This window comes from Rattus norvegicus, chromosome 6, assembly GCF_021556685.1.
Source record: "Rattus norvegicus strain SHRSP/BbbUtx chromosome 6, alternate assembly SHRSP_T2T, whole genome shotgun sequence".
In the NCBI taxonomy this organism is placed as follows: domain Eukaryota; kingdom Metazoa; phylum Chordata; class Mammalia; order Rodentia; family Muridae; genus Rattus; species Rattus norvegicus.
In genome coordinates this window covers 75,538,170-75,561,634 of record NC_141539.1, presented here as the reverse complement: position 1 = coordinate 75,561,634, position 23,465 = coordinate 75,538,170, and the positions used below count along the sequence as shown (strand labels likewise).

General features: G+C 39.9%; 1 protein-coding gene across 8 annotated transcripts in view; it reads left to right on the top strand.

Moving 5' to 3' along the window:
• Positions 1-22,092, top strand: part of Hectd1 (HECT domain E3 ubiquitin protein ligase 1) — a 90,129-nt gene extending 68,037 nt beyond the window's left edge. For 2 of the 8 annotated variants that reach the window (NM_001419839.1, NM_001419838.1), the window contains 17 exon segments: positions 2,430-2,563; positions 3,012-3,134; positions 4,594-4,750; positions 6,380-6,602; positions 8,824-8,878; positions 10,803-10,985; positions 11,422-11,629; positions 11,714-11,799; positions 11,970-12,097; positions 13,942-14,143; positions 15,556-15,693; positions 16,701-17,308; positions 19,051-19,129; positions 19,211-19,304; positions 19,850-20,000; positions 20,906-21,050; positions 21,159-22,092. In NM_001419839.1, the coding sequence (NP_001406768.1) occupies positions 2,430-2,563; positions 3,012-3,134; positions 4,594-4,750; positions 6,380-6,602; positions 8,824-8,878; positions 10,803-10,985; positions 11,422-11,629; positions 11,714-11,799; positions 11,970-12,097; positions 13,942-14,143; positions 15,556-15,693; positions 16,701-17,308; positions 19,051-19,129; positions 19,211-19,304; positions 19,850-20,000; positions 20,906-21,050; positions 21,159-21,296 (2,852 nt within the window). In that variant the 3' untranslated portion in view covers positions 21,297-22,092. 8 annotated transcript variants of the gene reach the window in all.
• The last annotated feature ends 1,373 nt before the right edge of the window (positions 22,093-23,465 follow it).

Sequence of the window (23,465 nt, the reverse complement as noted above, 5' to 3'; positions counted from 1 at the left end):
TCCAGGGAAACAAACACCCTCTGCTGTTGGCCCCTGTTGGCACTGGGCATGCATGTGAACACATGCATATATGCAGGCTAAACACTAATGCACATTTAGAAAATGTTAAAGAAAAAAATAGGTAGCTCTTTTAGCATATTAATAAAAAATGTAGAGTACCTACCTTACAAACCTGATCAGTTATATGCCTCTCTCTGTGTGTGTGTGTGTGTGTGTGTGTGTGTGTGTGTGTGTGTGTTTAAGCTAAAGGGAATTATGTCCTTTAGCTATTTCTTTCACCCAGTACATTTGAAAATATATCCCATTGCATGATGTGTTCTACAACATTTGAAATTACTACCAAATATTCTACTGTGGGATCATGGTGGTAAGTTTTATATTTGTAGAGTAGTTACAACTGTCTCCTTCCCGTAAACACGAATAGACAACTCAGGATTGTATTGCTGTGGATCGCCTCAGGTTTAGCTCTGTAAACGTAATTAACTTCCAAAAACCTTGACTTTCTGTCAAGAGGAGTTGAAATATTTTTTTCCCATGTTGCTTATTGTCATGCTGGGATTTACCAGTAATTATAGGACACATCACACTTCACAGTATTAAACTGTTTACCTTTGAAATTAATTAAGAAGAATATCATGACTCTTCTAAATTTTTTTTAAAAGATTTATTCATTTATTATATATAAGTCCACTGTAACTGTCTTCAGATACACCAGACAAGGGCATCAGATCTCTTTACAGATGGTTGTGAGCCACCATGTGGTTGCTGGGAATTGAACTCAGGACCTCTGGAAGAGCAGACGGTGCTCTTAACCACTGAGCCATCTCTCCAGCCCGACTCTTCTAAATTTTAATCAAAAGACTTTTGGTTCAAAAGTCTGTAAATGCAAGTTGCTAAATAGTCATAGATAATCTGATGTTCTTTATCAGTATGTATCTTCACCTTTGTTTAGTTCTAGTACTGAGTTTGTGTTCCCTTATATAGCTAGTGCAGACTTCGCGTGTTTAGTCTCACTATTCTGGGGTTCTTAAGCTCTCATAAAGAACAGCTTGTTAATGTCTTTATGTTGGGCAATATAACCCTGGCATATTTAAAAATTAATCTTTATTATTGTTTTTTTTGTATAAGTGTATGACGTGTGTGTGTAGAGGTCAGAGAACAACTTCCAGGAGACAGATTTTCCCTTCTCTTGTGGGTTTTGGGGATCGAATTCTGGTTGTCAGGGTTATGTGGCAAGCACTTTTGACTCATTCTTGATGGTCCTTGCTTTGTTTTTGTTTTTGTTTTTTTTTTTAAGATTTATTTTATGTATGTGTACACTGTATACTATCATTCTCTTCAGACACACCAAAAGGGTGTCGGATCCCTTTTCAGATGGTTGTGAGCCACCATGGGGTTGCTGGGAATTGAACTCAGTACCTCTTGGAGAGCAGTCGTTACTCTTAACTGCTGAGCCATCTCTCCAGCCCGCCCGCCCATCCATCCATCCATCCATCCATCCATCCATCCATCCATCCATCCATCCATCCATCCATCCATCTATCTATCTATCTATCTATCTATCTATCTATCTATCTATCTATCTGTTTATTTATTCCTAAAGAGAACCTTATTGTGTAGTTCAGGCTGGCTTTGAAGTCATAATTCTGCTTCAGCCTACTGAATGCTTGCATTATAGGCATGCATCATTACTGGGTAGCATGGCCCATTCTTCATTGGGGAAGTTAGTCCTAAGGAAGAAGATAAAGGGGATTCAGGATTAAACTTGGTTGTGCATTGAATTACATGGATAACGTGAAAGATAACATATACTTATCCTATAACAAACACATGTTGTTCTCTAGTAGTCATTATCACTAAATAACTTGCCATATCTAAGCTTTATTTTTTTTGATTGGCCTTAATTCTATATATCTTCATAAGGTCTTGTATAAAGGCTAGTGTTTATAGATATGTTTGTCTGTTTATTGAACCCTCTGTCTTCTGTAAGTTTCTTAGAGCTTGGATATTCTAGCTTTGTTTCCAATGGTATCTATGTGCTGGAACAGTTCTAGTCATTAGCGTATACTCAGTAGGTATCTGTCGGTAAAATAAAATGACTCCAAATTGTACTTCGTATAATACTCAGAGGATGATGGTGGGATTGTCTTGTTTTGTTTTAAGCATCATCACATGGTTGCCCTATCATAGATTTTGTTGATTGAAGTATACTTTGAGATCATCTATTTTTTTTTTCTGCCATGCTTGTGATTAGTCTCACTTGTTATTATGTTATGAGAATTATTAGGATAAATAAGTGGCATCATTAACTGGCATTCATGCTTGAGCCTTCTGAGTTTACCTTTGGTTTAATATAACCCTGACGCAGACTCCTTGCTGTTCTTCACTAATTGCATTAACAATAAAGTGGTTGGCTTTTTCCTTCCTAGACTTTCTTGATAGCTGTCGTGCCAGTACTCTCTTAGCTGAGCTAGATGATGACGAGGACTTGCCTGAACCGGATGAGGAAGACGATGAGAACGAAGATGACAATCAGGAGGACCAAGAATACGAGGAGGTTATGGTAGAGAGTCTTCATTCCCTTCACTAATGCAGGGTATTAGAAGCCAGGCATGGTGCTACGCTCTTGTAATCCCAGCAATTGGGAAGTAGAGACAGGGAGATTGAAAATTTGGTTTCAATCTCTACCATAGCGAAAAAAGAAAAAAAAATTAGGTATATTCCTTATGAAGAAGGTTAATATATAATACACGACATTAAAAACTCCAAACACGCCATCTTTGCTGAAGATGGCTGATGAAGAGAACTTTTGTTGTTGTTTTTATGTTCTTTTCATCTAGACATGGTTTCTCTGTGTACCCCTGACTATCCTGGAACCCTGAGATCCACCTGCCTCTGCCTTCTGAGTGCTGGATTAAAGGCATGCTCCACCACTGTCTGGCTAAAAGAGATTTTGAAAAGTGTGAATCAAATAGTTAAATATATGTCTCTTGGTGTTTTTTTAATCTTAGATTCTGAGACGTCCATCTTTGCAACGTCGTGCTGGCTCTCGCTCTGATGTAACACACCATGCTGTCACCTCACAGCTACCACAGGTCCCTTCTGGAGCAGGGAGCCGACCTATTGGGGAACAGGTAATACCATGTATATCAAGCTTATCATATATGTTTTCCATTCACAGGAAAGTATTAACCAAAATGCCTATAATTATGTGCCACAAGGAGGAGGAGGGAGCTGTCAGTTACAGAAACCAGCTTCCCCTGATGCTTATGTTCTGTGTTTCACAGAGAAGCCAGGATTATTCTGGTATAAACCAAGCATGAGTTTCTTACTTGAAACCACTTCATTTTGACCTTGAGTAAACATAAGCATTTATTAAAACAGCTGAAGTTTCTAGTAGCCCAAGTAATTCTAGTATTTCTCATAGACATAACAGAAGTCTTTTTTCTTTTTTTACTTTTTTTCTTTTTTAAAAATTTTTTTCTGATTAAGAAATCTCTTTCCTACACGTTTCTTCTTTGAAGAATGTCCCCATCTATGTGTGCCTGTGTATCAGAGGAGAAAACTTGGGGACTTGGAGTTGCTTTTCTCTTTGCACCCAGTGGGTCCGAAGATAAGGCATTTTGGTCATCAGCTTTTATGCCAAGTTCCCTTACCTTTTGAGTCATCTTGTCAGCCCTATAATAGATACCTTAGTAACAAACACTGACCATTAAGGGGTAGGCATAGTTGTTATCCCAGTATGTAAATAACCTTATTTTTTCTGTCTAATGGTCCTTTATGTGTTGTAACTCACTGCAGTTATCAGAAGAACTATCTCTGGAAGTCATCTGTAGTAGCTTGGGGTTCAGGATGCAAACGTAAACAGACATTCCAACACCATAGGTATATAGTGCCACTTTATCTATTGAAAAAGTTATGTCAGTCGAGTGTTTAAACTGAGAGGCATGTATGTCGTTTGGTTTTAACAGCCAACACTTCATCTATTGTCATACAGAAATTTCAGGCACATCACAAGTGACTCTCATATTTTTTGTGAATAGTTCAGAATGAAATTAAGTAGACATTAAGAAAAAACTTATTTTAAAATAATAGGCTCATAGGAAATGGGAAAAGTACTACAGAAGGTTACATGTGCCCTTCCCCCCTTCCCCCACTGTAATATCAAAGCTAGGGAATAGAGGCTGAATGTACTATGGATGTCTTTAACCGCCAAACAGTACACATTTGATAAACATGCATTTTTACATGTTTGTATTAGCCTATTTTATACTTTAGCAATCAGGTCAAGTACCGGAAGTACAGTCCCTACAAAACACTAAAGACAGGGAGTTGGCTCAGTGGGTTACGGCTTTGGCCACCAAGCCTGACAAACTCAAAATTGATCTTGAGATGTGCAAGTTGTAAGGAGAGAACCAACTCCCAAAAGTTGTCCCCGATCTCCACATAGACATAAAAATAGACACATGAATAAGTGTACTTTAAAATTTAAAGAATTACCTAACATGTAGCTATCTTATTTAGTAGATGGGTAGTCAGTTTAGGAAGAATTTTTTCCTTAGCTGCAACTGTATGTGGAATCTTGTTGCCTAGGAAGAAGAAGAGTATGAAACTAAAGGAGGCCGCCGGAGAACCTGGGATGACGACTACGTGCTGAAGCGGCAGTTCTCTGCACTGGTTCCCGCTTTTGATCCTAGGCCTGGTCGTACCAATGTCCAACAGACAACTGACCTAGAAATCCCTCCCCCAGGTATAGTCTATTTAAGTGTCGTGTTCAGCTTCAGTTGGTAACAAATGAGATGATAATATACAGTTTGAAAAGTTAAGGGCCACTTGTATTTGTAGGTTAGAATAAAACAGTTCTTTAAAACCCTAAGTTGTATAGATGTTGGGCCCACAATAGGGTTCAGTGAGAGGAGCTTCCTGCTAAGTCTGACAAACTGGGTTCAAACCCTGGAGTCCACACGGTAGAAGAGGAGAGCTAATAAATTGTCCCATACTTTGCACATGTGTTCTGTGGCTTCCCCACACCAAATAAAACTCAAATCTCAGGAACTATGAGTTAATACATTTGTGTTGTAAGAGCATCCATTTTGTAGTAATGAATCTTCACTTCTCATTTAAAAGATTAAATAAAGTAAGACATTTAGGGTAAGTTTACCATGGTACCTGATTGTGCTTCAGTAAGGAAATGCCAAGTATTCTTTCTAGTTCATGTTCCTTAAAGAAGATTTGTCACTAAGTTTGTTTTATTGATATAAAGATACTATGTTCAAAGGCACATGTCTTTGTAATATATTTTATGTAAAGATAGATACAGCTTGAATAAAATGTTCTGAACCTGGCTCAGGAACAGTTGGTGAATGGGGAACACACAGCTGTAGACTTTCTGTATCAGTCAGGGCTATCAGTATTTTTCCTATCTGCTGGATCTCTGTGAGGTGAGTCCAGCATGTCTACAGGTGAGTGAGTTCTAGGACAGCCAGAGCTCTATAGTAAGTCCCTGGCCTGAAAACAACAGCAACAGCAAACAGTACGGTGGAATGCACTACAGTGAATAAAGACTATTTTAAAGAGTTGTATGATAGAAAGAAAGAAAAATCATGAGTTAATAAAAATGAGTTTTTCCTAATTATGTCATCAATCTATTTATATTTGTATTAATCTTCAAATTTATTCATTTACGGTAAATAAAAGTTTGATAGATCATTGGCTCAGAGTAAATGATATTTTCTGAGTATAGGTCAGTGATAATTTTAGTTTATAATCTATAAAATTAAACATTAACTGTCTTCATAGTTACCAAGCATTTTAAATAAAAATTTAAATATATCCTGTTCTATTATTCTGTCTCTAACTAACTAAGTGTAATAATTCCCACTTAAAAGCAAAGCAAAACAGGCTGAAGAGATAGTGTACCAGAGAGATAGTGTACCAGATAAAACGCTGCATTTCAGAGGACCCTGGTTTGGTTCTCAGCACTCTCATGGTATCTCCCAGCTGCAGACCTGAGGATCTGATGCCCTCTTCTGACCTCCATAGGCACTGTGTTGAATATGTGGTACCCACACATACTCATGCAGGCAAGACACTCTAATCCTTTATTTTTATTTTAAATAAAACAGTCAGGGATTACGTTTTTCCAGTGCTTGAGAGGCTCAGGGAATAAAGATTGTGGAGAGTTCAAAGGCCAGCCTGGAGCATGCTGTGTAATCCAGGCCGTCCTGATCTCCATTAAGAAGACTTTTCTTACAAGCCAGGAGTAGTAGGTCAAATCCTGACGCAGGAGAGTCTGGAGTGCACATAGGTTAGTGACTGTACAGCCTTGTCTCCTAGTACAGTGCTCTCTGAGATGTTTTCACATCTTTGATCTCCTTAGGAACACCTCACTCAGAGCTCTTGGAGGAAGTCGAGTGTACTCCATCACCTCGATTGGCTCTCACGTTGAAAGTGACTGGGCTTGGAACGACTCGGGAAGTTGAACTGCCACTTAGCAACTTCAGATCAACCATCTTTTATTATGTACAGAAACTGCTTCAGCTGTCTTGTAATGGCAATGTGAAGTCAGACAAACTTAGGCGTATTTGGGAGCCAACTTACACGTAAGAGGTCTTAACTTGATATTTAAGCAAGCACGGTTATTATCTATGAGCCAAGGAACGATGAGTCTTTGTGTTTGAATGACAGGGCCTTAAAAGATGTGCTTTTCGTTTGTTGCTTTGCAGGAACCAATGAGGTTGTTTCTGGCTCTAGGTGCAGGGCTGCTAAGCTTTAACACTGGAAGAACCTCTAGAAAAAGTCCATATAATCTAGGCCCAGACTTGAAAAGAATGTCTATTAGAGTTTTATGATTGCCTGTGACAGAAGCACTAAATATACTTTGTTAAACTACCTCTTTATTCATTCTGCAAATTATTGTCAATGACATGACAGATTTAATGTGCTTTCAGTCAACTCTCTACCTGAGCTATACTCCCAAAGAGTGACCATTTTTGTTTCTTAGTTCCCAAATCTATAAAATGAAGCACTGCTGTGAGGAATTAATGGATTAACACATGTAATGTATTTTTAGATGTTGTTTCTCAGTCATAGTTAAGTGCTTAGTATTGTGAGTAAGTAATTAGTATTTTATAACAAACATTGACATTTAATTTCACATTTTAATTTAGTTTATGATTTTTTTCATTCTTTATTGGATATATATTTTTTTAAGATTTAAATATTTAGGGCTGGAGATATGGCACAGAGGTTAAGAGCACCCGACTGCTCTTCCAGAGGTCATGAGTTCAATTCCCAGCAACCACATGGTGGCTCACAACCATCTGTAAAGAGATCCGATGCCCTCTTCTGGTGTATCTGAAGACAGCTACAGTGTACTTATATATAATAAATAAAAAAAAAAGATTTAAATATTTATTTCATGTATATAAGTACACTGTAGCTGTCTCCAGACACACCAAAAGAGGGTATCAGATCCCACTACAAATGGTTGTGAGCCACCATGTGGTTGCTGGGAACTGAACTCAGGACTTCTGGAAGAGCAGTCAGCACTCTTAACCCCTGATAGCCCCCATTGTTTTTTAATAGTCCTAATCCTGGATGATATCTGATAACAGTAGAGCTTTTTGAGATACATAATACAATGATTTTATCACCTTCTCAGACACTGAAACTTTATTTCACTGTCTTTGAAAATAAGCCCTTTTCTCATTGCTATCCTAGCCTTTCTAGTCACAGGAAATATTTTATCCCATTTTATTTATGTAACCATACAGGAAGCCAAAATACTTAGTATAGAGGGCATTCATATTTTTAACCTTGTAGATTTGGGGATGTTGAGATGGGACAATGGCTAAAGAGTGCTGGATGCCACACTTGGCTGCCTAAGCTCTATTCCCAAACCTACTTGATGGAAGGAGAGAGTTGACTCTTAGCCCTCTGATTTCCACATGCTTTCTGTGGCATATGTACATTTACTGGGTGTGGGTGTGAGCGTACATGCACATATGTGTGCCTACACACACACACATATACACACACAGACAATGGTGATTTTTAAAAATTATATTGAAAACTCTTGAATTGGGCTGGAGAGATGGCTCAGCGGTTAAGAGCACTGACTGCTCTTCCAGAGGTCCTGAGTTCAATTCCCAGCAACCACATGGTGGCTTACAACCATCTGTAATGAGATCTGATGCCCTCTTCTGGTGTGTCTGAAGACAGCTACAGTGTACTCATAATAAATCAATCAATCAATCAGTCAATCAATCAATCAATCAATCTTTAAAAAAAACTATAGAATTGATATATATTTTCATTGTCCTTTGGGTTTTTTTTTTTTTTTCTTTTAAAAAGTGGAATTTCATGTAGCCTACATTGGCCTCAAACTTCCTATGTAGCAAAGGGTGGCTTTGGACTTAGAATCCTCCTGCCCCTGCCCTCCTACTTTTAAGTACTGGGCCTGTGGGACCACATCTAGTGATGTGTGCTTTCTTTGGATATTTTGTCTTAAAATTTCCATTTGAGCCAGATAAGTTGTCATGTGGCTATAATTCCAGCATTTGGGAAGTGGAGGCAGAATCATAGTCATAAGAATCAATTTTGAGTCTAGCCTAGGCTACATAGCAAAGGTTGTTACAAAGAACAAGGGTCAGATGTATCTCAATGGTAGACTACTTGCTAGCAACTCCTTGAGTTTAATGTTTAATGTTAGTGTGTATCTAATAAATCACCTTATTAACATATTTTTAAAGATTATAGCTTTATTAGAAATAACTAAATCATTTGATTTATGAATTAATTAAATAATGTCTTCATGTTTAGAATCATGTATAGAGAAATGAAGGATTCTGATAAAGAAAAGGAAAATGGGAAAATGGTAAGTTATTTTTGGAAAGTGGGTTCTATTTTTAGTTACTTAGTGAAAAAAGTAAAGGGTATCTTAGCCACTGTGGTATTGCTGTGAAGAAACCATAACCAAAACACCTCTTGTTACAAAGAAAGCATTTATGAGAGGGCTTGCTTGCACTTTTGGAGACTTAGTCCATTTTCATCACGGTGAGGAGCATGGCATCTAGTAGGAGTGGGGCTGGAGATGTAGCTGAGAGCTGTTCTGTGGGCAGCAGGGAGACAGGAGAAATGGGCCTGGAATGGGCTTTTGAAGCCTCAAAGCCTACTCCCAGTGACACACTTTTTCCATGAGTCACACCTCCTAAGCCTGTGAAAGGGCTCCTCTCTCTGATGACTAAGCAAGCATTCGACCACATGAGCCTGTAAGAGCCATGTTAGTGAAGCCAGCACATTCCACTCCCCAGCTCCCATAGCTTTGTTTAATGTAATGCAAAACTGCATTCAGTCCAACTTCAAAAGTTCCCATGATCTATTAAAAGTCTTCACACGGTTTAAAGGTCCAAAGTTCAAAGTCTCAGACTTGTGGCAATCTCTTACTATAACCCTTGGTAAAGTCAAGACCACATGCAGACCACATCTAACATACAATGGCACAGACTATATATTACTATATATTACTATTTGGAATGGGAGCATAGTGAGGAAGTTCTGGACCAAAGCACGCCTGAAAACCAGCAGGGCAGAATTCACATTCTGTATTTCTGTGTCTGATGTCAGAGTGGTCTGTAGGACTGAAGCACACTTCTTTCTGTTGGGCTGCAGCACACTTGGTCTGAAGCTCTCCTCGGCATGTATCCCACAACTCTGGCATCCTCAGCATCTGAGGTCTCCAAGGCAGTCCAGGCCTCATCTTCACAGCTTCATCAGTGTCTTCTCTGGACCTCCATGCAGGGATACTTATGACACACACCTGGCCTGAGGCTTTTCTTATTAGTCAGTGAGGGAGATCCACAACCCCTTTCTTGTATCCTTGATTCTAGAACCATAGAACCATATACCTGAAGTTGCCAAGTTCGATCCTTGGTGGGCAGGAATTTGGCCCCCTGGTCCAATTACATTTACATCAGCTTTTTGTTAATTGTTCTCTTCAGTACTTATGCTTTTAGTTCCTTTCCATAGGTTGGAAACTTAGTAGGGTGAAGTTTTGCCCTGAGGTTACCCCTTCCTTTATTCCATTTAGCATCAGGCTGTTCTTTACATTTTTTATTTCCTTGAGCATTGGATTTAGCCCTATTACACTTCCTGGTGCTAATATTCTCAAATGGTACATTTTGTATTTCTCTTTGTGCATAAGAGTGATTACTAATATTTATAGGACAGAGTCAATGCTAGATTGTCTTGAAATCTCCTCTGGCAAGACATTAATCTAAAACTTTAACTTTGCCTCAGGCAGATTTTTAGGAGAAGGGCAAAAGGCAGCTACATTCTTAGTCAAAATATCACAAGAACAGTCTCTGCTCCACTTACTAATATTATTTCCCTCAAGAAAACCTCTTGAGCTGAGAGAGTGGAATGGGTGGGTGTGTGGGTGGAGAGAGGGGAGAAGTGGGGCAGAGAAGAAAGAGAGAGAATGAATATGGGGCCTGGCATGGGCTTTTGAAACCTCAAAGCCCACCCCTAGTGACACACTTCTAACAAGGCCACTCCTCCTAATCCTTCTAATCCTACCACAGAGTTGCACTCCCCAGTGACTAAGGATTCAAATATATAAACCTATGGGGGCCATTTAATTCAAACCAACACAAAGAGAAACCATTGAAGAGGAAGGGAACTAACACTGAATTATTGAAATTAGATTAAGTGCATGATTTTAAAGCTAGTCATGTAATGCATGTGAGACATCATAGACCTCCTCACTGGGAAAGGCCAATGTTTGGTTTTTCCTGTTGTAGGGTTGCTGGTCTATAGAGCATGTGGAACAGTACCTTGGCACTGATGAATTACCAAAGAATGACTTGATAACCTACCTGCAGAAGAATGCTGACGCCGCTTTCCTGCGCCACTGGAAATTAACTGGCACTAATAAAAGTATTAGGAAAAACAGAAATTGTTCTCAGCTTATAGCCGCATATAAGGTATATACTGCATTAAAACATCGGTCTGAGTGGCATGGCTCTGAGCTTCGTTCTGGTTTGAAAACTGAGTGGCTAGGGTACAGTTCAGTGACAGAGTGCTTATGCAGCATGCTTAAGGCCTTGGATTAGATCCCTAGCACCAAAAAGGAAGAAAGAAAAGAAAAACAGCACAAAGGAATGGTTGTTGGGATTTTTTAGAGTTTGAATGAGCATGGCTTATGTGTCAGTGTGAAAGCACAGACGCTGTGTGTGGCCTTGGGTCTGAGCAGGACCAACGCTTGTGTGGTTCATCTTTGGCAGTGGTTTTGAATATCATTTTGCCTTTGTGATAATGCTTATCTCAAAAAGAAAAAATTCCAACAGTCATGTTAATACTAAGAATAAATATTTTTCTTGAAAAGTAATCAATTGCTAATTTTGCTAATTGTTTGTTCAGGATTTTTGTGAGCATGGAACAAGGTCTGGATTAAACCAGGGGGCTAGTTCTAGTCTTCAAAGCAGTGATATTCTTAATTTGACAAAAGAGCAGCCTCAGGCTAAAGCCGGCAACGGACAGAACCCCTGTGGAGTAGAGGACGTTCTTCAGCTTCTGCGCATTCTGTATATAGTTGCAAGTGACCCTTATTCAAGGATATCCCAAGAAGGTTTGTAAGAAACCATCTTTTATTTCTATATCAGATAGGAAGCATAGTTTTTAATTTTTACAATTATGTTAATTAATTCCACAGATGGTGATGAGCAGCCCCAGTTTACTTTTCCACCTGATGAATTTACTAGTAAAAAGATCACCACAAAAATTTTGCAGCAGATTGAGGTAACATGGTTGCGTGGTGACTTTGGGTGCACTTTTGTTGGTTTACCTTTTCTCTTCGACCTCTGCCTGTCTCTTCATTCATTCTTCAGCAGTGAAGCCCCGCAGTCTTTGTGTTCACTATAGATTAATGTAGTGCCCTCAGCACCACTGAGTCTCATGTTCCTTCACAGGAGCCATTGGCTTTGGCAAGCGGGGCTCTGCCAGACTGGTGTGAACAGCTGACCAGCAAGTGTCCTTTCCTAATCCCATTCGAAACCAGACAGCTTTACTTCACCTGTACTGCGTTTGGTGCATCCAGGTAGGCGGCGAAGCACTTGTGTTTACAGAATAAAGAGGTTTTTCATTATAGAAATTCAAAATGTGCACATATGCTGCTAGGACTGGAGCAGGGATATAGCTGGGTTTTGTGAGGCGTTGTCAGTACCTGGAAGGTTTGCATTTTCTTTTTTTTTGGTTCTTTTTTTCGGAGCTGGGGACCGAACCCAGGGCCTTGCGCTTCCTAGGTAAGCGCTCTACCACTGAGCTAAATTTCAGTTCAGTACATGTGCTCTGCTGGCGCAGCGTGGATGGCAGCGTCATTTTATTTCCTAACATGCCAGGTTCTTTGTGACTTACATAGATTATTAACTGTCAGAACTCTCAGCCACATAAAACTGAACACTGGTAAGTATTTAGTGCTAGAGCCTAGGCAGGCCTAGCAAACGCCAGCTGGTGGGTTCTCAGTCATTGAGCAGTCAGCCCTCTTTTTGCAGATACAGTTTGGACCTAACTGACCACTGTTTTCTTCCTACCCCCAGCCCCCATGTACAATGTATGCATTAATTTTGTTCTGTCTCCCTCCTTCAGACCACATTTGACAGGGCAGGGCATTTTACACCTCTGGTTATCTATTGTAGTTGAAGCTCTTGAAACAGGCTGTATTACATATGTTAGATATATAGTGGAATGATTTTATCTCTCAACTATTCTGAAAAAGTAGGTCTAGAATCATAAATGTGATTTTGATTCTTATTAAGTTATAATTTTCAACCTTTTAATAACACTTGAAAAGCATTTATAAATGTTAATCTATGGGCCTGTTGTGAAAAATGGCATTGGTTATGATTTATAGAAGGAAAAGTAGGTAAAGAAGCTAATTCTTAAAGCTCTTAGTTGTCTGCTAGCCACTGCATGGGCGTGCTCATGCTCTCCCTGCACTCATGCTCACATGCACCCTCTCTGACTCTCACACACTCGGTTAATAAAATTAAATTTAAAGAGAAGGTTACCTCAGTAGGTAAAGATGCTCACCGCCAAACCCGAGTACAATCCTGAGTGCAATCCCTGGAACCCATGTGGTAGAACCAGAGAATTGACTTCTGAGAGTTGTCTGCTAATCTCCACCAGATACTTGAACATACACGGGTGTGGAAAGAATGTCTTAACATGACTATCTTAAAGGAGGTTGTTCAGTGCCATAGACCTTTAATTTTATTTAATTGGTATAATAAAAAAGGAAAACATATAGCCAGTTCTTCCTGCATTTGTTTAAAGAGGATTATAAAAAATTTAATTGTGTGTTTTTACTTAATAAATTGTTGCTTAAAAATTAATTAGTTAGGCATATTGGCTTACAGCTATAATTCTAGCACTCAGGAGTCTAAGGCAAGAGGATTTTCTTTTAAAGATTTATTTATTCTTATTCATATGAATACACTGTAATTGTCTCCAGACACACCAGAAGAGGGAATCAGATCTCTTTACAGATGGTTGTAAGCCACCATGTGGTTGCTAGGATTTGAACTCAGGACCTCTGGAAGCGCAGTTAGTGCTCTTAACCGCTGAGCCATCTGTCCAGCCAGGCAAAGGGATTGTTAAGAGGCCAGCCTGAGCTTCCTAGTTCCAGGCCATCTTGGGATGTCAGCAGACATTGTCTCAAGAAAACAACAAAAAATTACCTGACTGAACACATTCTTAAGATTCTAACTGAGTACAGCATTATGTACCTGTAATCCTGGGAACTGGGTGATGGATATAGAAAAGCCTGCCTCAAAACAACATTTAAAAAAAAAAAATTGAAAACCAACCCTCCCAACATTTACCTTCTGTTGCAAGTTTAGCAGTCCATTCAACTGCTGTAAGGACTGTGGTATTGTGTTTCAGAGCAATAGTGTGGCTACAGAATCGACGGGAAGCCACAGTGGAGCGAACAAGGACCACGAGCAGTGTAAGGCGAGATGATCCTGGGGAATTTAGAGTTGGCCGACTCAAGCACGAAAGAGTGAAGGTTCCCCGTGGAGAGTCTCTGATGGAGTGGGCTGAGAATGTCATGCAAATACACGCAGACCGGAAGTCAGTTCTCGAGGTAACCTCCTGTAAAGGAGGGGTTTGTTTTGGATTTTATGGAAAAGGATGCATGGGAACCTGGTAACCTGCGTAAAACCATGGCAGAAAAACAAGGAGAGGGTTTCTTTGATCTTTGCAGATGTTTTCTCCCTGGCAGAGTGTCTCAGAATGCTTGCCCTCCTCCTCTCTTGATATCACAGTCTGGGTTGTTAATCTGTTTTGGAGCAAACTGTTTGCAATGTTACTGCACCTAAGCTGTGCTAGGTTGAGCTGTCAGCACCGCTGTTACTAACTGCAGAGATGCCGCTGTGGACTGTTAGGGAGTTTCCATCCCTGGGAAAAGACCACAGACTCAACCCAGTCATAAGTGAAAGACTTACGGACTAGCTACCAGTAGGTCAGACTACAGGCTCTGAGCCAAATTTGAATGCTGTGAAGGACTAGTATGGGGAAGGAATTTTAAAGGGGAAGACCACATGAAGACCTTCGATACTTATGCAAGCCAGCAACAGCTGTTCTGTCCGCCAAGGAAACTGAGGCGGCAGCTCGGAGCAGTCTGTAACTATGCTACAGAAGCAAAGCAAGTACAAGCCATCCCTGTGCCTCTCTGGGTGGGAGTCACCGAGTCAGGGACTATAGTGAAAGACAGGTGACTGCAGAGTCCCTGGATGGAACTTTTACATCAGATGTGAGTCTCTCCATGTGCCAGGCTCTCTTACTTTCCCTTATTACAAGCTGGCTTTGCTTTTATCCTACTCTTCCACCACAGTCTTCCTAATTAAATATTTTTTAGCTTTTTTGTTTTGAGATATGCTAGATTAAGTTTTTGTGAAATTTTTATCATTTTTTGTATCAGAGTGTATTCAGAAACCTTCAAGGTGATTGCTTAAAGTCACAATAACTGGAAGAATTTTAGGTTTTAGGTCACAACCCAGGTGGAAAAAACCTATCATCCTTTCCTTAAGCAAATAGCAGAACCACTTTATCTGAGATTTGGTTTTCTCTGATGAAAAGGTCAGATTTAATTATTCTGCTGAGTTGTGAGATATGATCTCCAAAGTTATGAGAAGTAATTAAGGTTTGCACAGTACTCGGTAATGTCAGATGACAGACTTGAGAAGACTCAGAATCCTATGTCCGTGTTGCTCATCATAGTCCACCTTGAAAAAGGAGATGCTACTGGATCAGATGGGATAGAGCTGGTCCGTTTAAAAACAAGATGTTCCAGGCGTGTGGCAGCCACACCTTTAATCCAGTACTCAATAGAGGCGGGCAGATCTCTGAGTTCAAGGTCAGCCTAGTCCACAGAGAGTTGTAGGACATCCAGGACTACACAGAGAAACTCTGTCTTGAAATAAAAGCACCAACAAAAAAACCCTCAAAATGTTACACTTAAGTGACCCTTTCTTTATCATTCTTTTGTTGTTTTAGGTTGAATTTCTAGGAGAAGAAGGAACTGGCCTGGGACCCACTTTAGAGTTTTATGCTCTTGTGGCAGCAGAATTCCAGAGGACCGACTTGGGGACTTGGCTTTGTGATGATAACTTTCCAGATGATGAATCTCGTCATGTGAGATTGATCTCTTATCTTGTGTTTTTGACTTATGACTGCTTTCACAAAATGTTAAAATAGGCTATGCTTTCAGAACATGAGCCAGATTTTCTGCCTATACATGCTGGCTTGTTTGTTTTTAATGTATGTAGTTTATTTTACATGTCTGAGTGTATTTTCTGTTGTATGTATGTATATGCACTACATGCATGCTTAATGCTGGGGAGATCTGGTATAAGCTGGAGATAGGGATGGATGCTTGTGATCACTATGTGGGTGCTGGGGTCTGAACCGTGGAGCCTGGGCTTTTACCTGCTGAGCCAGCTCTCCAGCCCTCTGGCTGGGCTTTTAAAGACTTTTTTTAAAGATCCCATCCTGACCCCCAATATTGATACAAGGAAAGCCCTTTTTTAAATTAAATTTGTGTGTGTGTGTGGCGGGGAGCACGAGCCCCTGCAGATCAGAGGACAGCTTTCAGAAGTTGGTTCTCTGCTAATATATGTAGGTTCCAGGGATTAAACTCAGGCCAACAGGCTTAATAGTGAGTGCTTCACTGACTGAGTCATCTTGCAGCCAGGCTTTTGTTTCTTTAAACATTTTTTATTCACTTTTAAACTTTTTTTACAACTGTGTGGACAAGTGCATGTATGTACACTCATGCCATGTCGCGTGTAGAAAGCACCTTGTGGGAAGAGTCTGCTCCCTACTTCTACTGTATGGGCCACAATGCTCTACACAGGTGATTAACTTTAATGGCAGTAGCTCATACCCAGTTAGACAAGTGGCAGCCCTAGTTATGTTTTTTTTTTGTCCAGGCTAAATAAATTACTAAATAATTTTAGTGCCCTTAAAATATTTTTAAAGGATTAAATTTGGTTGCCAAATTAATTAACATGCATGCATCTTCAGATGACTAAATTTGAAAAGATGTTTCATGTTTGTGATTCTTTTTTATGGGAATGGACGGTTTCGTCACGATTTTATTTATTTGCATATTTATTGATTTGCCGTTTTTCCTTCTAAAGGTTGACCTTGGAGGTGGGTTGAAGCCTCCTGGATACTATGTACAGCGATCATGTGGACTGTTCACAGCGCCATTTCCACAAGACAGTGATGAGCTGGAAAGGATCACAAAACTCTTCCATTTCCTTGGGATTTTCTTGGCCAAATGTATTCAAGACAATAGATTGGTGGACTTGCCTATTTCTAAGCCTTTTTTTAAACTTATGTGCATGGGCGACATTAAAAGCAATATGAGCAAACTGATCTATGAATCACGAGGCGACAGAGACTTGCACTGCACTGAAAGTCAGTCTGAAGCGTCTACGGAAGAAGGTCATGACTCCCTCTCAGTAGGAAGCTTTGAAGAGGATTCAAAATCAGAATTTATCCTTGATCCCCCTAAGCCCAAACCCCCGGCTTGGTTTAATGGAATTTTAACTTGGGAAGATTTTGAACTAGTAAATCCACACAGAGCCAGATTTTTAAAAGAAATTAAAGACCTTGCTATTAAGAGGCGCCAGATTTTAGGCAATAAAAGCCTTTCCGAAGATGAGAAGAACACAAAGTTACAGGAACTAGTACTCAAGAACCCATCAGGTTCTGGACCTCCACTTAGCATAGAGGACTTAGGGTAAGATTTTTGTATGCATTCTTCAACCTAACAAATGAGGAAGGTTACAGGTTTCTGTTTCTCTGTCCCTGTGGATCTGTAGTCTGTCAGCAAAGTCTATACTCTATAGAAAATGATGCTTTTCTGTTTGAACCATTGGTTTATTGTTATTATAAAAGATAGCGTTATGTCAGGTGTATGCATGGCTTAGTTGGTATTGAGCTTTCCTAGGTCCATAAAGCTCTGGGTTGGGTCTCCAATGCCACATAGAACCTGGCATGGGGCATATACCTATAATTCCAGTGCTGGGAAGGCATAGGCAGGTGAATCAGAAACTCAAGGTTTTATCCTTGGTTACATAGAAAGTTTGAGGCCAGCCTGGGACACATAAGACATTGCTATAAAAACAAAACAAGCGGTTGGGGATTTAGCTCAGTGGTAGAGCGCTTGCCTCGCAAGTGCAAGGACCTGGGTTCAGTCCCCAGCTCCGAAAAAAAGAAGAGAAAAAACAAAACAAAACAAAAAACAAGACATAACCATTAATCATTATATTTTTGAAGGATTATCTGATTTTTCAATGTGATAAATTTGTGTGTTGTATAAAAGGTTCAAAGCCAGTATTTGGGCAACTTTCAGTTAATGTACAGAGTACACCATGCAAGGGTCAGAAATGATTGGCATAAAATCTTTATTGGCTGTGTCAGCTAACTCCAATACTACAGCTATTGACGGAGTTCTTTTCTGTATATATAATTGACATACCTTAAGTACTTTCATATATCCTTTTTAATGTTTGCTAGTAATCGTAAGAAATAGAGTTTGGTTATGCATTCATTTGATACATGAGTGTTTCAGTCATAGATGGGCCACATAAACAAGGTTGCTCCCATGCAACCAGCATAGACTTAAAATTCTGCCACTTGATTTCTTCATTGTATCTTTCCTATGTTTACCTGTTTGGTTTGTTTGTTTTACATTTATTTATTTATCTTATGTATATGAGTGCTCTATCTGTATGTACACTTGCATGCCAGAAGACGGCATCAGATCTCAGTATAGATGGTTGTAAGCCACCATGAATTGAACTCAGGGCCTCTGGAAGAGCAGACAGTGCTCTCTCAAGCCTCTGTGTACCTGTTTTTAATCAGGGACACTTAGCATTGCGGTACACTTGCCTGCAGTCTTCAGCAAGTAACATGAGCAGCAGTGTGCTTTGTCAGAGTCTGCGTGTGAAGCAGAATGTACCATCTAGACTTGTTTAAGTACAGTTCATGTTTGTACAACACAAGAGTTGCCTAATGGACACACTGCTAAGATTGTGTCTCCCTCATTAAGTGTGAGATAATGGCCATGTCTGGTGGTGCATGCCTTTAAACTGAGAACTTGGGGCTGAGGTGTGGAGGTCTTTTAATAAGTCATTATGGAAATCTTCAGTTGGATAATTTTTTTTCCTTAAAGAGAAAGTGATTCATGGCAAGTTATGTTTTTATGTAGTCTTTGCAAAGCCTAGAAGTTTGCAAGCAGTGTCTTAATAGGTTTATGCACAAGGTTTTGCCCTTAAAAACTCAAACTCTTGTTCAGGGCCCTGTGCTTGATCCCCAGCATTTCCAGTAAGTAGATGAGAAAACACGGGTAGGCCTACCTTCCTCTAAGCTGCTGGGCGGGTTTCTGTTGGTGGACCGTGGGCGCGTGTATGGTTTGGGCAGGACTGTTGTAAACATTGACAGCTGCTGAATAGTAATCAAATCTTTCTGAACTTTCAGCTTAAATTTCCAGTTTTGCCCATCTTCCAGAATATATGGCTTCACAGCAGTGGACCTCAAGCCAAGTGGAGAAGATGAGGTAAAGGTTTTGCTCTTAGTACAGTCACAGCTCTGAATATCCCCTTAGCAAGCACTAATACTGTCAAACTTTGCTTTGCAGATGATAACAATGGATAATGCAGAAGAATATGTGGATTTGATGTTTGACTTTTGTATGCATACGGGTATCCAGAAACAGATGGAAGCTTTTCGAGGTAATTTTAAAGGGAGTGCATTTCCTTCTACTTTGACGTCAACATCATCATTGCTGAATTCCATCGAATTTGCCCCAGGGTCTGGTCCAGCAGAGTAGTCAGGACAGGTTTGAGCACTAGCTGTACTGTTCTTCCCTCTAGTCTGGAGGAATGAGTGGAGACTTCTCATCCTCATTTGTGGGTGGATCTGACTGTACCCACACACTGTATATAACACAGTCAGGGTGAATTAGACTGTTAGGCACTTGAAAGCATGAACACAACCTTGGCTGCTGTTATGACAGAGTGGTGAGGTCAGACTAATAGTTAGAATAAATGGGAATTTGGCTATTGACCAGTGACCAAATATTCTTTCTGCTCACATTTGTGATATTAAGCATTGATTGTCTTTGTGTGTGTTTTGAGGGTTGGGGGCTGGGGACTGATCCAGTGGCCCACCTTTCTCTACAAAGATTTGTATTTGTAATTTTTGGAATTATGGCTTAGGAACTGAGTCTGTGCTTTCCTTTTTTTTTTTTTTTTTTTGTGGTGTATATGTAATGTAGATGGGTTTAATAAAGTTTTTCCAATGGAGAAATTAAGTTCCTTCAGCCATGAGGAAGTCCAGATGATTCTTTGTGGAAATCAATCACCATCCTGGGCAGCAGAGGACATTATCAATTATACTGAACCTAAGCTTGGCTATACACGTGACAGGTATGCATGGATAATTTCTAAGGTACAGACTCTTTCATGTCTAAAAACCAACTGGCGGATTTTCTAAAGAACTATGATTTAGAGAACTACATATCTAAGCAGTAGGCAAACGTGGGTTATGAGGAAGTGTGCTGAGGAGGCTGACGATGTTCCAGATGACTGAGCCACGGCCAGTGCTCAGGCACTTTCCTCCCGGAGTTTAATCATTACTTCTTAAGTTGGCTACATTGTCCACCCGTAGGCTACACTGCGTGGATGTTTACTAAAGTGTAACTGAGAAGCATCAGGCTGCTTATCCAGCGTCAGGAATTCTCAGAGTAGCCGCCCTGTGTGATAGATGCCAGAATAAGAAACGACTGTAGAGGTCCTCAGTCTTATTATATTCTTCACTAGTAATTGAAACAGCCATTGATTAATTTTCTTGGTTTTGAATTTTAATAAGTGAAATCATGTAGTCTTCTGTATCCTCTCTCTGGTCTGGTTGTTTAAAGGTATGATTCTAAAATCCATCTGCGTTGTGTTTCATTGATGCATAATAGTCAATTTTACTCAGGTAAAAGGTATCAGAAGATTTGACTGATGAAAATAGATCAAATATATTCTGTTAAGTTTAGCCCTGTCTGTTAATTATACAAGTGTATTTTAAACTCGGGTTTTGAGTCTGTTGTGTGTTTACGCTCCTCAAGTTTGCGTCCTTACTCTATGTGTGAGAAAGCCACTGAAGTTTAAAGTAGCTGTGTCTGCCCAGTTCTTACCTAACTTCGCAGTTTCTACACAGTCTTGTCTGTCTAGCATGCACATTTGTTTTGGGAGGTTACTGTTGATTTAACGAACACAGTAGTCATGTTTTGTGTTTTCATTGCAGTCCATGGTCAAATCAGTATAGCTGTATTTTGTTCTTTCAGTCCCGGCTTCCTTAGGTTTGTGAGGGTCTTATGTGGCATGTCCTCAGACGAACGGAAAGCATTCCTGCAGTTTACCACCGGCTGTTCAACTCTGCCCCCAGGTGGACTGGCTAACCTGCATCCGAGGCTCACAGTCGTGCGAAAGGTACAGACTAGCTAGTGGAGAATCCCAACGGGAACCTAATTACAGTAGGATTAAGATGCAATAAAAACGATAAACTCATACTGTTGTATTTTACCTTTCTTTCTGTAGGTTGATGCTACTGATGCAAGCTATCCATCCGTCAACACTTGTGTCCACTATCTTAAGTTACCTGAATATTCTTCTGAGGAGATCATGAGAGAGCGCTTGCTAGCTGCTACAATGGAGAAAGGCTTTCATCTCAACTGAGTTTTGAAATGCAGAAGAGAGACAGAAGTCCGGGTGAAGGCTCTTGCGTTTGTTTGCAGAGAAGTGTATGATTCTCCACAGTAATGACACTTGCCTTGTTCTCCATCATTAAGGCTTTGAGAAGACGTGGGATAAATTCCTTAGCTGCTAATGACAAAATACATCCTTTAACTACCCAGCCAGCAGGTATCCAGCACAGGACACTGTGTTGCTTTACAAGGGCTCATGTGACTGGAAAAGGTGGTTCTACTTAACTGTTCCACAGAGCAGCCTCTCAGATCTTCAGTGCTCACTGTAAATGTAACCGTGTTTGTATCAAGTTTGTCATCGTTTCATACTTCATACACTACAGTTGCCATCACTGACCCCCGTTTTGCTGGCTTTTTAGCTACTCGGTCAAAAATACTGCTTCCTTAAAACATAGTGTTAATGAGCATCTCAGCTTTTCTTTTCCTCTTTATGACATCTGCACTGCCAGTGTCCAGTGCTCTCTCTTTGTTCGGCATAGAATCATGCACACCCTTGTCATTTCTTTAAGGTGGGAGTATATTTTTTTTTCATAAATACCATTCTACAAAGATGAAATTCTAAAATGTGTTTGTGCAGCTCAAAAATAAAGATATATTAAAAGAGGGGCAAACACTGGTCTAGGTGCAAGGCACACTCACAGCAATGTTTATGTTTGGTTGTATTTTCTTTGTATATTATAAACATTTATTTAACTTGTTGCAGTTTGAAGTAAATTTCTGAAATGTATGCTCAACAATAATCATTAAAATGTTTGCAGCGTAGGAAACTGTGTCATGTCACTATTTTACTGCAGCCATCAGACCTAAGAGCTTAACCCGATACTTTATCTTAACTCTTCACAGTAACATAAATTCCCTTTTTTTGAAAACAAAATAAAATATAATAAGGTTAAACAAACGCTATCACATCAAAGTTGGACAAGGCAAACCAACAGGAGGAAAAGAGCTCCAAGAGAAGGCATGAGAATCAGAAACCCACTTGTTAACACACTCAAGTCCTATAAAAATACTAAACTGGAAGCTATAATATATATGCAGAGGACCTGATACAGACTTGTGTAGGCTGCTTCAGTCCCTGTGAGTTTATAAGAGTTTTGCAGCACCAGTCCAGACATAGACTCTCTTTTCTCTTCTCAGGGAGATCTGTGCGCATGTTCCCTAGTCCCTTCCTCTATGCCTAACCTCTCCAGGCCTACCAATTGTTGCTTGGTTATCATTTATTTAATGGCTGATACGCATATATCAGCATTACATGCCTTATTTATCTTTCTGGGACTGGTTTCCTATTCTGGATGATTCTTTTCTAGTTCTATCCATTTGTTAGCAAATCTGATGATGTCCTTTTTTCCCCCCTTTAAACAGCTGAGTAATATTCCATTGCATAAGTGTACCACATTTTCTTTATGCATTCCTCTGTTGAGGAACATCTAGGTTGTTTCCAGTTTCTGGCTGTTTGAGCAAAATGAACATGGTTGTGAACGCGTCCTTGTGGCAGGATGAAGTGTCCTTTGGGTGTATGCCCAGGAATGGTAGAGCTAGGTCTTGAGGTAGATGATTCCCAACTTTCTGAGGAACTGCCATTCTGATTTCCATAGTGGCGGTACCAAGTTTCACACCCCTCAGTGATAGAGGAGTGTTTTTCTCCACACCCTCACCAGCATGAGCTGTCACTCTTTTTTTTTAATCGTTTTTGTTTTTGTTTTTAAGATTTATTTAATGTATAAGTATACTGTAGCTGTCTTCAGACACACCAGAAGAAGGCATCAGATCCCATTGCAGATGGTTGTAAGCCACCACGTGGTTGCTGGGAACTGAACTCAGGACCTTTGGAAGAGCAACCAGTGCTCTTAACCTCTGAGCCATCTCTCCAGCCCTGCTTTTGTTTTTGTTCTCAGCCATTCTCACAGATGGTAAACATGAAATCTCAGAGTTGTTTTGATTTTGCATTTCCTGATGGCTGAGAATGTTGAACATTTCTTTAAAAGCTTCTTGGCTATGTGTGATTCCTCTGTTGATAAGTCTCTGTTTAGATCTGTAGCCCATTTTTAAATTTGATTATTTGGCTGGGGGCAGGGGGCAATGTTCTGTTTGTATTTTGTGGAGAATTTGAGGAGTATTGGTATTAACTTTTGTTTGAAAG